The following is a 14266-nucleotide window of genomic DNA, read 5'->3' as shown; positions in this document are numbered from 1 at the left end:
AACTGGTTGGATATTGTTGTTGCTAGTTGATAATCAAAGTAGGATTTGAATCCAGAACTTCATTCCTGATTTAGTGCAGAAATCCATTTCTTAGTGCAGAATGAAGTTTAATTCTTCTGGAATCCAGATTTCTGGGGTCCACAGAGCTGGGGTGACCCAGCGAGTTCATCGCCCCGAGATCATCTTTTGAACCTTAAGCCTTGAGAAAACTGGTTTCCTAAAGACACCTTTGAATTAAACAATAGCCTAGTAAGTATCATAGTAAACACTGTTTTGCCTTAGGCATTGGGCTGTTATAAAGAATTATCTGTGTGCAGTTTCGAGAAACAGAAACTCTAAGGTGAGACTAGAAGCTGTTTTACTGTAAATTGTTATATAAACACTGTTCTGGACCTGTTTCCATGACAATGTGGATAAATGGGGTACAAGAATCTTTGGATTCTTTGGAACATCTTTGGAACATTTTTGACTCCCTAGTCGAAATGTTACCCCTGTTTGCAAATTGTATATTAAATAAACTTCAATCAATTTCTATTATTGGCTTAATACGATTTTTGTTTTAACATTAGTAATTGATCGCATGTCCGTTCATTTAGTAACTGATCATAGAGCTGAAGGGAGCCTTCTAGATGCCTATACAGATGGGGAAACAGACCCAGAGAGAGACTGTGATCTGCCACAGTGGCAAAAGGCACCCAGGGTGACGGCCTTTCTGAGGTCTTACTTGCCACCCTGGTGGAAAGAAGTTCCCAGATGTGTGGGTGTACCTGGGCAGTTCCAAGTCCTGCTGAGAAACCCATCGCTGGTTCCCAAGCAACAGCAACGCAGGAGGCAGTGCCTTTTGAGCTGAGCTGCCGCCCCTCTTCGAGTCAATTTACTCAAACCTGACGAGAGCCACATTAGCTTTGGTAATTACATGAGTCCACAATTCATTCACTGAGCAATTAGCATCGCACTTAGAGCAGCCTGGATGCAGCAATCAGTAGCACAATAACAGCCCCCTCCGCCTGCCCAGCCTGGCATTATAAGGGAATGATTAGACTTTATTACATGTCACCTGGGCCCTCCCCGGCAAGGCAGAGCTCCCACTGGGTGTGCTTGCAAAAAGACGTTTTAATTATTAAAATATAAGGTGCATTGGTGTAAAGAGATTCAACCTTAAGGCAGAGTTGCATGAAAGCAGGAGTTCTGTCACCTGAAAATAAAGATCCTGCTTTGGGTATTTTTTCAGTGTTGGGGCCCGGGCAGGGGTGGGGAGTGGGGAGACTATGAGGAGACTTTTAAATCCTAGGGATTTTATTCATTCAGCCACTCATTTATTCAAAACATATTTTGATTGCCTGTCACAGTCCAGAAGGTCTCTGGGTGGCGCAAACCATTTGCACTCAACTAATAACCTGTGTGGGGCAGTTCTACTCTGTCCTATAGGGTTTCTTGCTATGAGTTGGAATTGACTTGACAGCAATGGGTTTGGTTTTTAATAACCTAATGTAAGGAGCCCTGGTGAAGCAACAGTTAAGTGCTTGGCTGCTGAAAGTCTGCTGGTTCGAACCCATCCAGTGGCACCTCGGGAGAAAGGTCTGGTGATCTGCTCCTGTAAAAATTACAGTCTATGTTTTCTAGACTGTAATGTATTCTGCAGTTCTACTGTTATTTGGGGTCACTGTGCTTTGAAACTGACTTGATGGCACCTAACAACAATAACCTGTGGACTGCAGTTCTGCTCTGATACACGTGGGGTTGCCACGAGTTGGAATTGACTTGACCGCAACGGGTTTGGTGTTTTGGGATCACAATTCAGACACTGTTCTGTGCCCTGGAACTATCAGGGGGAGGAAAATCGACCTTCCCTGTCCTGACAGCTCAGAGTGTAGTGTGGGAAACCCACAGGCGCGTGTAAAATAACAGCCACGAGGAGCGTTAGGAAGGAGCAATATCTGCTGGTGTTATGGTGTCAGGGAAGGTTTTCCAGAGGAAGTGACAGGAGATGAGAATTGAAAGATGGGTAGGAGTTAACCAGGCAAAGGGGAGGAGGGTGCTGGCAGAAAGACCGGCAAGCACAAAGGCCCAGTGTGGGAGGGCAGAAATGGGTGGGTGTTAGTCAGCAGAGGTCCACCAAACTAAGGAGCATTCTCTTCATCCTAAGAGTAGTGGGGAATAGACCACAGTTGTAAGCAGAGTGGATTCATGAGGACTTTATGTTTTGGAGGAACATTCTGGTTTTGGTGTAAAGGATGAACTGGGGCAAGAGTGGAAGTCCAGAAGTACATTAGATGTATTAGTTTCCAGGGTACTGCAAACAGTTAACACTCTCAGCTGCTAACCAAAATGTTGGAGGTTCGATTCTACCCAAGGTGCCTCAGAAGAAAGGCCTCGCGATCTACTTCTGAAAAGTCAGCCATGGAAAACTCTATGGAGCATAGTTCTACTCTGACACACGTGGGGTCACCATAAGTTCAATTGATGGCAGCTGTTTTGTTTTTTAATTATTTTTTTTAGGGCTGTTGTAACAAATCACCTGAGTCTGAGTTTCTAAGCTGGACAACGGGAGGAGCATTGATGCCATTAATGACAGAGTCTCCTAAACACCCTGGGACTTCTATTTTCCAGGAGAAACACCTACAGGTCTTCAGCATTCCTCACTGAACAGGGTATCTCTTCTCCCTCAGATACTTGGTTGTTCCATTCTGGACTAGCTTATCTTTGTCATTAGAAAACAGACATTCCAAATAGCTAAGGAATCCTGGCCCCAGGTGGAGTCAGGGCCAAAATCCACACTTCGTGATGCAGCTGTTCATTTTCAGACAGATATTTATAATCATTACTGTATTTTTACACAAATAACGCACTCCTTCTACGTTTGTTTGCCAACCATGCCTTCCTCCCACATGAGGTATTTTCATAAACATGCTATGCTAATTTTTTACAGCAACCTGTAAAAAAATAAATTGGCATAGTGGTGCTTATGAAAATACTTCCTGTGGGGGAGGGGGCAAAGAAACATAGAAGGCATGTGTTATTTGTGTAAAAATAAAGTATTACAAAATGCAGGATGTTTCCTTTCAGTGTGCTCCTCTCCTGGTCCCCACACACTATGAGGGACTGACATCTCCTAAACGTGCTTCTTTGCTGTAAAATGCATCTGTGGCAGTGTTTTCTAGCCCTCATCTCCCATCATCTGAGAAATGGTCCCCATCCCTGCGGGAAACTTTACACCCGGCCATGGAAAATCAGTCCAGCAGGAGACACCAGGCCCAGGCAGACAGTACTCAGGGTCTGTTAGTGCTGGAACTGAGAAGGATAGGGCTGCCTAGGGGAGACAGGTTTGGCCCATGTGTACATAGAAACAGAGAAAGGTGGTCCAGAAAGAAGAAACAGATGAGGAAAAGAGAAACAGAAGAGAATGAAGTTGATGTGCAGCAAAAAGCAGGCAAAGGATGCACTGCAGCTAAGGGCTTGGCCTGTGGTCCTGTCTTGTCCAAAGGGATCTGAAGATCTTCTAGGGAAGTCTGCTGGAAAATGTTTGCCTCCTGAGTAAGAGACATGTATAAGAAGAATCTGCCTTGTCTTCCAGCATTTAGTTGTGGTTATGTGAAGATGGTGCAAAGTTTGGAGCTGTGGCAGCTATTTTGTGACCATTAGAAGTCCAGCCCAGAATAAAAACTAACAGGCTGAGGATGGCAGAGTGGAAAGATAAAAAGCATGTGGGTCCTTGACAATGTTGTTGAAGCGCTAAATTAACTCTGAAACTGCCAAACTCTAGACTTTTATCTTGTAAATTTATAAATGGCCTTATTGTTTAAATTAATTTTAGTTAGGCATTCTAGTGCTTGTAGGCCGGCAGTGCATAGGGTGTCTCTTATGTATGGCCTTTCTGGCCTTGGGTTTATAATTCTGCCAAAGTGATTGTCTAGTCCACAATCCTGCAAGGGATTGGTTAGTTTACCATACAAAGAGGGAGTGTAAAACCACCCAATAGGATTAAGTGACATTGTGGAATTGGTGATTACTATGAAAATAAAGTGATTGTGATCTACCAAGGGGATTGATCAGTTCATGGTCCTGGTGGGAGGATCATGCCTTTAAATTGATAAGGACTGGGCTTACATAAGGGCCAATCCTACAGAGGCTGAAGGGGAACTCACTACTATCAAGAATAGCCTGGACTGAAACACATCCTTTGGACCCGGGGTCCCTGCATTGAGAACCTCCTGGACACAGGAGAAAGAGATATTAACACTGAAGACAGTGAGAGACTGAGATGGTGTGGGAAAGCACAGCAGTACGAGCGGCAACAGCAGCAGCAGCATGAGTGGCAGGAACCATAAGACCAGTTCGAGGCAGCTGCAGTGGGCCTGCCGACCTATAGAGAGAGAGCTGAGTTGGGGCAGGAGGCTCGCTGGTGGAGTAGGGTGCCTCCAGCCACTTGTCCTAGGAGCTAAAGGGCTGTAACCCTTTCCTGAGCAGGACAGAGGCCAAGAGAAAGCCCAGAGGTGGACACAACCAAGAAAGGCCTGGTGATGGACATGGCTGAGAGGACACTGAGAGTTGTCTTGGCTGGAAGCTGTCCTGATTGACAAACTGTATCCTGTCTCCTGAGTTGTATCTTGTTACTTCCAAGTTGATTCTGATCGCAAGGTGCGGCTTATTACTTCCCTAATAAATCACATAATTGTTAAGTATAGTCTGTGAATTCCGTGTGGCCATTACAACAAATTATCAGACCCAAAGGAGAAGTAGAGAGTGCCATGGGGGCGACGGCTGGTGTCAGAAACGTGGCAACAAGTTTGAGAAGTGGAAGTATGTCTGACCTCCACTTCATAGGAATCAGCTTTGTGCTGAAGGTGATTGTTATCCCCCTGAAATTAGATGACTTCTGATGCTAGATTACAAGGCCAAAGCATTCTAAATGACATACTACCCATGATCTCTGGCTTCCATGTCTACGGTGATTTTCCACACTCAGCCATATCCAAATTCAACTCACTCTTTAAGACCTAGATCAATGTCCATCTCCCTCTAGAAGTCTTTCTACCTTATCCATCCTCATATACTGTCTGTAGGGACAAAAATTATATGCTAATGCAAGGTGTCTATTTGGATATTGTTACATCTTCTGACACTCCTGGAAGGCTGAGTCCATGTTATGTTATAAGAGGTGTCAAGTTTTTAGACCTTTGACTAGATAGTAGATCAGAATTATCTTAGGTGAAGGGAAGGACAGCACACACTACAGGGGAAGTCTGTACAACTGGACTAAACCAAAGCTAAGAAGTTTCCTGAATACAATGAAACACTTTGAGGGACAGAGTAGCAGGGGTAGGAATCTGGGGACCATGCTTTCAGGGAACATCTAGGTCAACTGGCATAACAAAGCTTATTAAGAAAATCTTCTGCCTCCTACTTTGGTGAGTGGCTTCTGGGGTCTTAAAAGCTTGCAAGTGGCCATCTAACATACATCAGTTGGTCCCCAATCACCTGGAGTAAAGGAGAATAAAGAACACCAAAGACACAAGGAAAGTATTAGCCCAAGAGACAGAAAGGGCCACATAAACCAGAGACTTCATCAGCCTCAGACCAGAACTAGATGGTGCTCGGCTACCACCAATGACTGCACTGACAGGGAACAAAACAGAGTCCCTGATGGAGCAAAAGGAAGGTGGGGTGCAGAATTCAAATTCTAGTAAGAAGACCAGACTTAATGGTCTGACTGAGACTGGAGGAACCCTGGAAACCATGGTCCCTAGATGCTCTATCAACCCAGAACTAAAATAATTTCCAAGGCCAACTTTTCAGACAGGGATTGGACTGGAATGTGTGACATAAAGTGATACTCGTGAGGAGTGTGCCTCTTAGCTCAAGTAGATACAAGAGACCAAAGGGGCATCTTCTGTCTGGAGGTGAGATGAGAAGGCAAAGAGGTTTAGGAACTGGTTGAATGGACATGGGGAATCAGAGGTAGAAAGGAGGAGTGTGCTGTCACAGTATGGGGAGAGCAATTAGGGTCACCTAACAATGTATGTATAAATTTTTGTATGGGAGACTAACTTGAAATGTAAACTTCATTTAAACTACAACAATCAAAAAATTAAAAAAAAAAGTTTTTAGTCCTTTGTACCAAGCCCTGTGCTAGGTGCTTTTAAAATATTATTGCATTTAATGCTTACAATGGCTCTATGATGTCAGCTCTATTATTATATATGTCTATGCACAGATGAGGAAACTAAAACACAAGGAGGTGAGGTGACTCAGCTTGGCATAGCCAGGATTCGAACCCAAGCACACTAGAATCCCAAGTCCTTTAAACTATTAGCGCTTTCCAAACTTATTTTTTAACACTTGTTATGTAGCTCACAACACCTCACACAGTGTGCAGATAGCACAAAATCTATAGAAATATTTACTGAATGGATAACTGAATGAGATAATCTTCCCCTAATCTCGTCTGGCATTTTTATTGACTACAAAAAATGTTGGCAACTGTTCTTCCATTGATCTTCACGGTAGCCCTGTGTGTGGCACTCCTCAGGTAATTTCTGCGTTTGTGATGTCTTGTTCCATTCTTCTGTGCTCAATGTCACATCTTTTCAGTGGGAGGATGGGGCAGGGAAGGTGGCTATCCCCCCTCCAACACACCTCTGATGTGAGTTTTTTTGTCTCTCGATCTTTCTATGGGTAGGAGACTGAGAAAGCCTTCCTAGAACCAAAAATCACACCATGAGCTAGGGTCTTTCCCATAGGAATTCACTGGCAGAGAAGCTGGGAAATCTGAGGATGAAAAAGGGATGTTTTGCAGCTGGTATAGGATGGGAAGGCCTCAAGGATTCAAAGAAAGAATGTGTATGGAAGGAGAAGGATGCAACAGTATAGGTTATGGAGCTAAGACTTTTTGTCTTTAAGTCATGAATTCAGGAAAGCCTGAGACATGAGGAAATGAGCCACTGGGAGAGATGGGGGATTCTATTAGTCTTTTTTTTTTTCTATGTATGTGTTTCTATAAGTCTTTTACTAACACTTCACTTATCCAAAGGTCAGTTACCCAGTGACCTCAACAATCCAGAAACTTGCACTGAGCTTGTTTTTTCCTTGTAGTCTCCCAGAGCTTCTCTCAAAGAATATGTAAACTGAATATGCATGCAGTTCTAGAAAGGGTGGATCTTCTTCCACACACTAGACGGGGGAGGTAAATGTAGAATGCTAGCAGTAGACACCTGACTGAAGGTAAAAAATAAAAGAAAGAAAGAAACGACAGCTGACGTGAGGTAGAGAAAAGAAAGTTAACAAAAATCAATATATTCAGGCTGAGGAAAATATTTCCAACATCACCCAAGTGCATTACTATAGTGTAGGAAAACTTAATAAAGGAAATTCAAAATGACATCTTTGAGCCAAGTTACTCAAAACGTGATTTGATACTGGAGAAATCCAAATAAAGTCTGTGGTTCAGTTATTAGCATTGGACCTATGTTAATTTTCAAGTTTTGACAAAAGTACCAGAATAATGAAGCTGCGTAAAAAGTATACAGGAACTCTCTGTACTATCTTTGTAAATCTTCAATGGATATAAAATTGTTTCAGAATAAAGTTTTTGGAAAACTAGAACAAAACAAACACAAAAACTCTGATTTATTCACAATAAAAAACCCATTGTCATTGAGTCGATTCCGACCCATAGCGATCCTAGAGTTTGTTTAATAAGTATGAAGGGGTATACTGCTTACAGTCAAGGAGATATGGGGTGAAGCGGGAGACTGGGGGAGAACCACATGAGAACTGAGGATCATGATTACACTGGCTAAACTCAGCTTCATCACAAGGCTCATCTCCATGAGGACTTGGGAAGACTGTTCTTAAAACAGAGGAGAAGCCAAAAACACAATTTAAAAATTAAAGAATCTGAAATAAAATGTTGTTGTTTTTGTTGTTGGTTATTATTGTTGGTTGTTGCTGTTAGTTGCTGTGGAGTCGATTCTGACTCATGGTGACCCCCTGTGTGCAGAGTAGAGCTGTGCACCACAGGGTTTTCGAGACTGTGACCTTTTGGAACCAGATCACCAGGCTTGTCTTCTCAGGTGTCTCTGGGTGGGTTCAAACCACCAACCTTTCCATTAGTGGTCAAGCGCTTAACCATTTGTGCCACCCAAGGATTCCTTAAAATAAAATAAACCTCCTCAAACCATATGAATCTTTGGCCTTCAGGTCAATAGCAATCAATGTTCAGGTACAATTTTGGCTTGGCGGGTCTTAGCCAACAACTGTGATGTCTTCATGTGCACCCTCAACCTCATCCAGTGAGGATAGGAGAATAAATGGAAATCAAGGACATTTTGAAGGAAGAATTGAATGGGCAGACACAGACAGACTCACAACACAGACAGTGACAGACTTACAGAGCACGTTCAAAGTCAGACAGGAACTGGTCTATTGCAGAAGAGCAGGAGGAAGCTGGAGACAGATGAACAGCCACTTTAAGTTAAAAGAGGAAACACCACAGATGAGGGAGAGTGAAACGGGAGTTGGGAAAAAAGAAAGAAAAAAAAAAAAAGAACACACACAGATTAATAGATACATGATCTTAGCCTAGTTGAGCATTACAGTATTCTCAAAGTGCCTTTAGGGAAAAGTGAGGAGGAGAGCATAAATACTGCACAACATGGTTATACTGCATTATACATCTAGAAAGCACCTTTTATAGCTAGAATCTTATCTGAGTCTCACAAGACCCTGGAAGGTTCACGGGGTGGGTACTAACTTACTTTACTAAGTGAGAAAGCTCAGGAAGAGAAAGCAATCTGTCCAAGGTCACCTAGCTGGTTAGCAGCTAATGCAGAACTAAACCCAAGTGTTCTGAGTTACCTTTCAGGGTGGTGGTCAAGGTTATGTGCCACTTTCTCTTTCTTCTTCATAGCCAGCTGCCATTTATTGAGTGCTTAGTGTTTTCCAGGCCCCATCATATATCCCCTACATGCATTATCCCATATAATATTCACAACTATGTAGGTAGGCACTGTTACCCCATTTTCTGATGAGGAACAGGAAGCTTAGATGCAATGTGACCAAGATCATCCAGTTGGTAAAGGGGAAAGCAGGATTCAACCCCAAGGCTCTCTGACTCAGAGCCCATGCCTTTAAACTCTAAGCATGCTGATTCTCTTCTTAGATCCTTACTAGTAAAGGCCTGAATTTCCTGTGCCCCACTCAAACCCAGCAATGAGGCTTTTCTTCTTGAGCTCTGCTCACATTACAATTTAAGTGATTTTAGAGCCATCTGTTGGGCCGTCATGTTTCCTAAAGATATCCCAATCCCCTGTACTAAGAAACCCCATCCAAATATTCCCTCTACACCTCCGTCAGGGCCCCAGACCCTAAAAGGCCTTTGCCAGCTCTGCCCACTTCTTCCATCATCAACATCAAGTTCCAGCTCAGATGAGGCAAGAAGCCAGGCAGAAAGCCAGGATCCTGGAATCAGGATTTTCAAGAGCAACTTGATTAAAGTAATTCATCATGAAGTGAAAAAGCATGGATCATACTTTACCCCTCTTCCTTCATCTTTAGCCAATCTTCCTTAATGTGTCTATATTGAAGAATCTTTGAAAATACAGTTGGATATATATTGCCACCAATTCCATACAGCCATCTTTGATCAACTCAATATCATATTTCTTTTCCTTCTGAACAGACAGTACTTTCTGCCTCTATAACTTATTTGACAATGTAAGCTTCCTTGTGACAGCCCTTGCTATCGCTTGTTAAATGTAACTGTATATGCATTTAAGTAGCACCTTTCCAGCTAAATTACATGTCTCTTGGGGGAAGGAACTATGACTTATTTATCCAAGACAGTCAAACATCCAGAATTCTAATCTCAGCTCCATTACCTAGTAGTCTTGCAACCTTGGACCTCCCGATACCTTAATTTCCATAGCTATAAAAGAAATATAATAACAGTACCTCTCTCAGTGAGTTATGGCAAGTATTAAATGGAGTAAAGCATGCTCATCATGAATACATCGTGCCAGGCACAGTGCTCAGTAAATATTAACTAGTATTTTTCTAGTTAAACTTGAAGTTGATTTACACGATTAAATGATTTGGACCCCTGAATGTTTCTTCCTTCAACTAGTTCTCTCTTGTCTTTCTTTAGCCTGAGGCTATGCCTTGGTATCCTGAATTAACCAAGGTCTCTAAAGGTTATATCTGAACTCTTTGACAAGTCCATGCAAATTTCCAATTTCAATAATTCATGTGCTGGAGTGAACATTTGAGAAAGAAACTCAGAAACTTTCAATGGGTTATCAATAATCAGTTGAAGATTTAAATATCTGGGTATCTGTTTGCATGACATGCCTTTCTGGAAATCAGACTTCAAGACAACCAGGACCCAGTCCCTCAAACAGTAGGCATCATGTTGAATTTTAGTACAATTTTACTTTTACTTTACTACTTGAGGAGTAGCTGAAACCACTTCCCACTCTAGGCCTTCCAGAGTTAAGTGGTTTCGAGTATTGGTGTGAGACTGGGATTACACATTACACATGTTATAAACTATCATATAAATAGCTAATTTGGGGCATATATATGTAGTTTTATTCTACCTTAATAATCATTTAATTAAATTTGAACAACTCATATATTTATTTAGGGCTTTCCTTTTCAATGCAATTTACAATATTGCTTTTCTTGGCCATAACTGTGAAAGTCTAATGATTGAACTTTTGAGAGTGCAACACGTAGGCAACAACAGATGTATCTGAATGTATTGAGAACATTCTGGCAAAAATTTTTCCTTGTGAAAATCTCAGAAGAGCATATAATTTTACAGACTTTTTTTTGCACTGCTCTACACTTAAAAATAGGAGACGTGGTTAATGTTACACATAGAAGAAATGAAGAAATGTTAAGATTAAATTTAAAATATTATTATAAAATAAAAAATATAAATAAGAGTTTCAGAAGTGTTATAATTTGTATAATCCTGACTCTCTCCACCTATGTCAACCTTCCTGAATTAACAGTTTAGTTCTCTTGTAACCCTCGTCCGTCTGCACTTTCACTGGTTGGCGTGATCATGTCAAATCACACCCAGCTGAACCTAAGCTTTTATATAGAGAGTGCCCTTTACCTTTGTATTGAGAAGCACAATCTTACTAAGCCCTTTGGCATCCATTATATCATTTCGATGTACCACGAACCCATGAGGTAGGTATTGTGAAGGACTGAACAGAAACGGAGTGTCGTGTATTTCCCCTCCCATACCCCAGCCCAGAAAATGTAGAACACTTTAAGTGATCACACTATACCATGCTAAACGGTCAATTTTACCTTTCTTAAGTTTAGGTGTGTTTGGCACAGGAAGAGATTGAGCTGAGATAGGTCACCAACCCAGGACATAGTCTAAGTATGGGCAGGCTTGGCCGTGGCTTGGATGTTGATGTGACAGGCCAGGGACTGGATGGTGGTCAGCCAACTACCTGGCAGCAGATGTCAGGAAAACTCAAAACCCAGAAGATGAGGCTCAACTGATCGACAGAGGGAAGAGGCCAGGCAGAGAGCTAGGAGCCTAGAATATTGTCTCAGAGTGCTTCAAACACCTGAATAGCTCCTAGAAGCTGCTTTGGCATACTAAAAGCCCTGGTTTTCGTGATTAGATCCACTCCCTTGAACTCAGAGGAATTCTTTGTTACTGAAAAGGGTCTTACCCACAAGTGTTAATACCTTTAAATTGTTTATCTTAGCCTCAGAAGACAGGACCATGTCTGGTCCAACATAAGGACCCACAGGGGTGTCTTTCCTAAGCAGAGAGTTCATATCATTCTCTCCTTCAGACTGTGAGCTCTGTGTCTCTTGTACAACAGTTGGAGAACATGCCTCAGAGCTGTTTCTAAGCAAATTTTATTGCCATAATCAGAGGCAGATGCAATTAGCTTGCCCTCGCCTGGTGAATCCCTTTTTATAAAGTGAAATCCTTTTCCCATTTATCCCTCCTTGTATATCAGCAGGGGAGCCCTGGTGGTGCAGTGGTTAAGAGCTTGGCTGCTAACCAAAAGATTGGCAATTCCAATCCAGCAGCCACTCCTTGGAAGCCTTATGGGACAGTTCTACTCTGTCCTATAGGGTTGCTGTGAATCGGAATCAACTTGACAGCAATAGGTTTTTGGGCTTGATATATCAGCAAACAGTCCCTGGATGTTGTAAACAGTTAAGTGTTCGGTTACTAACTGGAAGTTTGGCAGTTTGAACCTACCCAGAGGCGCCTTGGAAGAAAGGCCTGGCAATCTACTTCCAAAAGATTACAGCCATTGAAAACCCTATGGAACATAGTTCTCGATAACAAACATGGGGTCACCATGAGTCAGAGTCAACTCAGCAGTAACTGGTTTTTTTTTTGTCTGTTTCTTTTTATACATCAGCAACAATGCTGAAGTTTCTTAAGGGTAATTTTAATTATTTTTTCACTCAACAACAATATCAGGAAATTCAGATTTGCATACTGCCCAATAGTAGAGCCTATATGATTACTGCCTTAAAAAAATTCTGAGCTAAGCTTGGTTTAAGCACCTCATCAAATGACAAGGTAATGTGTAGCTATGATGACTATTTTCATGGGCTAAATTTGAAATGTTACCTATTTTTATAGTCATGCACTCACTCTAGCGCTGTACCACTGCCCTCTTAACAACTTGCTTTAAACATCTCTCTGAGTGCTCGCTTGCCTCAATGAGTCTCACCATGGCCTTTGGCCCCAAACCCATAAACGACAGCTGTGATCTGACTATGCCAGCTCTGCTGTCAAAAATGTCCTGGCCCCTCACCCTTACACTCTCCTACTCCAGGTTCCAATGCTTGTCCCTAGCGGCAGGCTGAGGTCTGGCATGTTCTGAAGCCAGCTCTGCCCTGGATAGGAACAATTAGAAGGCTGTTGGCTGCTGTTGATGAATCTCATTCTGCAGCATAAACAGTGAGCTAAAAGAGGGTTGTGTTTGTTTGGTCAGGGCTTTTTCCATTAGGCTTGGTCATCAGCAGTTGGCTGGTTACAAATGCAGTCCTAAGACCAAATGGCTGGAATCCAATTATCCCAGCTTCCTGTCTGCAGAGCCCTGTCACAGAGGAACACAGTCATGTTTGCCTGCCTTGTCAGGCTCCAAGGACTCAAAGTATATCATTTGGAGAAAACTAATAAACAACGGATCATCAGATGTTTTGATGGAGAGGCAGCATGGTGTCGTGGAGAGGATGCGCTGGTCCAGAATGCAAGCTCTCTGGCGCTTGTCCATGTTCTGCCTCTTCCTGGCTCAGGGTCCTCCTCTTCACTTAATCTGAGCTTCAGCTTCTCATTTATTAGAGGGAGATCATAACACTGCTGGGCTGTTGGGAGCCTCTAGCAAGATGATATATATGGAAGGGCTTTGTACACTATAATGATGATAGTGATGTGATGATGACAGTCATACTGATATGCCTGCTACAAGAAGGGCACTGTGCTAGCTGTTTGATATACACAATCTCATTTAATACAAATATCTTTGGAAGAACTGATGATGCTGGTAATGATGCTACTAGTAACAACGGCTGCCATTTCTTGAGTGCTTATTGGGTGCTAGCCTCCATTCTAAGCATTTTATTCACATTAATATGTGCAATCTTCACATCACGTGAAATAAGTACTATTATCATTCCTACTGTGGCATATGAGGAAAATTAAACACAGAGCTTAAGTAATTTGCCCAAGATTATGTTGCTGGTAAGTGAACACAAGGATTCAAACACAGGCATTCTGATTCTAAATAAACTTTTTACACAAAGGGTAAAATTGTAATATTTTAGACTTTGCAGGCCATATAGTCTCTGTCAGATACTATTCTCTCCTTTTTTTGTTTGCTTTTTATAACCCTTTACTAATGAAAAAACAACATTCTTAGCTCAGGGGTCATACAAAAATAGGCCAAGAGCTAGACTTGGTCTTTACGCCTGTAGTCAGCAGACCCTTGCTCCAGAAATAATTTCTGTTTTCAGATAAGAAAATTAAAGTGAATGAACTTAAGTAGGTTGTCTATGATCATTGAGTAAGTGGTGAGATCAGGATTTAAATCTAGTTTTGCCTGCTTTCAGGAGCTGTGTCAAAGCACAGTGCATTGCCTCCATGCATGCTGTTAAAATGTAGGGTATTTTCACCAACAACACTCTTCAAAGAGATGGAAAAACTAATCATTAACTTTATATGGAAAGGGAAGAAGCCCCAAATAAGTAAAGCACTACTGAAGAAGAA

At 42.1% G+C, this 14266-nt stretch overlaps 1 protein-coding gene across 1 annotated transcript in view; it reads right to left on the bottom strand.

Annotated features, from left to right (window-relative positions):
- Positions 1 to 14266, bottom strand: part of HTR4 (5-hydroxytryptamine receptor 4) — a 224046-nt gene that overhangs the window by 5842 nt on the left and 203938 nt on the right. The window contains exon 6 of the mRNA XM_004384921.2: positions 8391 to 8466. Coding sequence (XP_004384978.1) covers positions 8406 to 8466 — 61 coding nt within the window. The 3' untranslated portion in view covers positions 8391 to 8405. The remainder of the gene's footprint in view (positions 1 to 8390; positions 8467 to 14266) is intronic.

This window comes from Trichechus manatus, unplaced genomic scaffold, assembly GCF_000243295.1.
Source record: "Trichechus manatus latirostris isolate Lorelei unplaced genomic scaffold, TriManLat1.0 scaffold00130, whole genome shotgun sequence".
NCBI lineage: Eukaryota > Metazoa > Chordata > Mammalia > Sirenia > Trichechidae > Trichechus > Trichechus manatus.
Note: the sequence above shows the minus strand (reverse complement) of the source record. Positions and strands in the feature narration are given on the sequence as shown.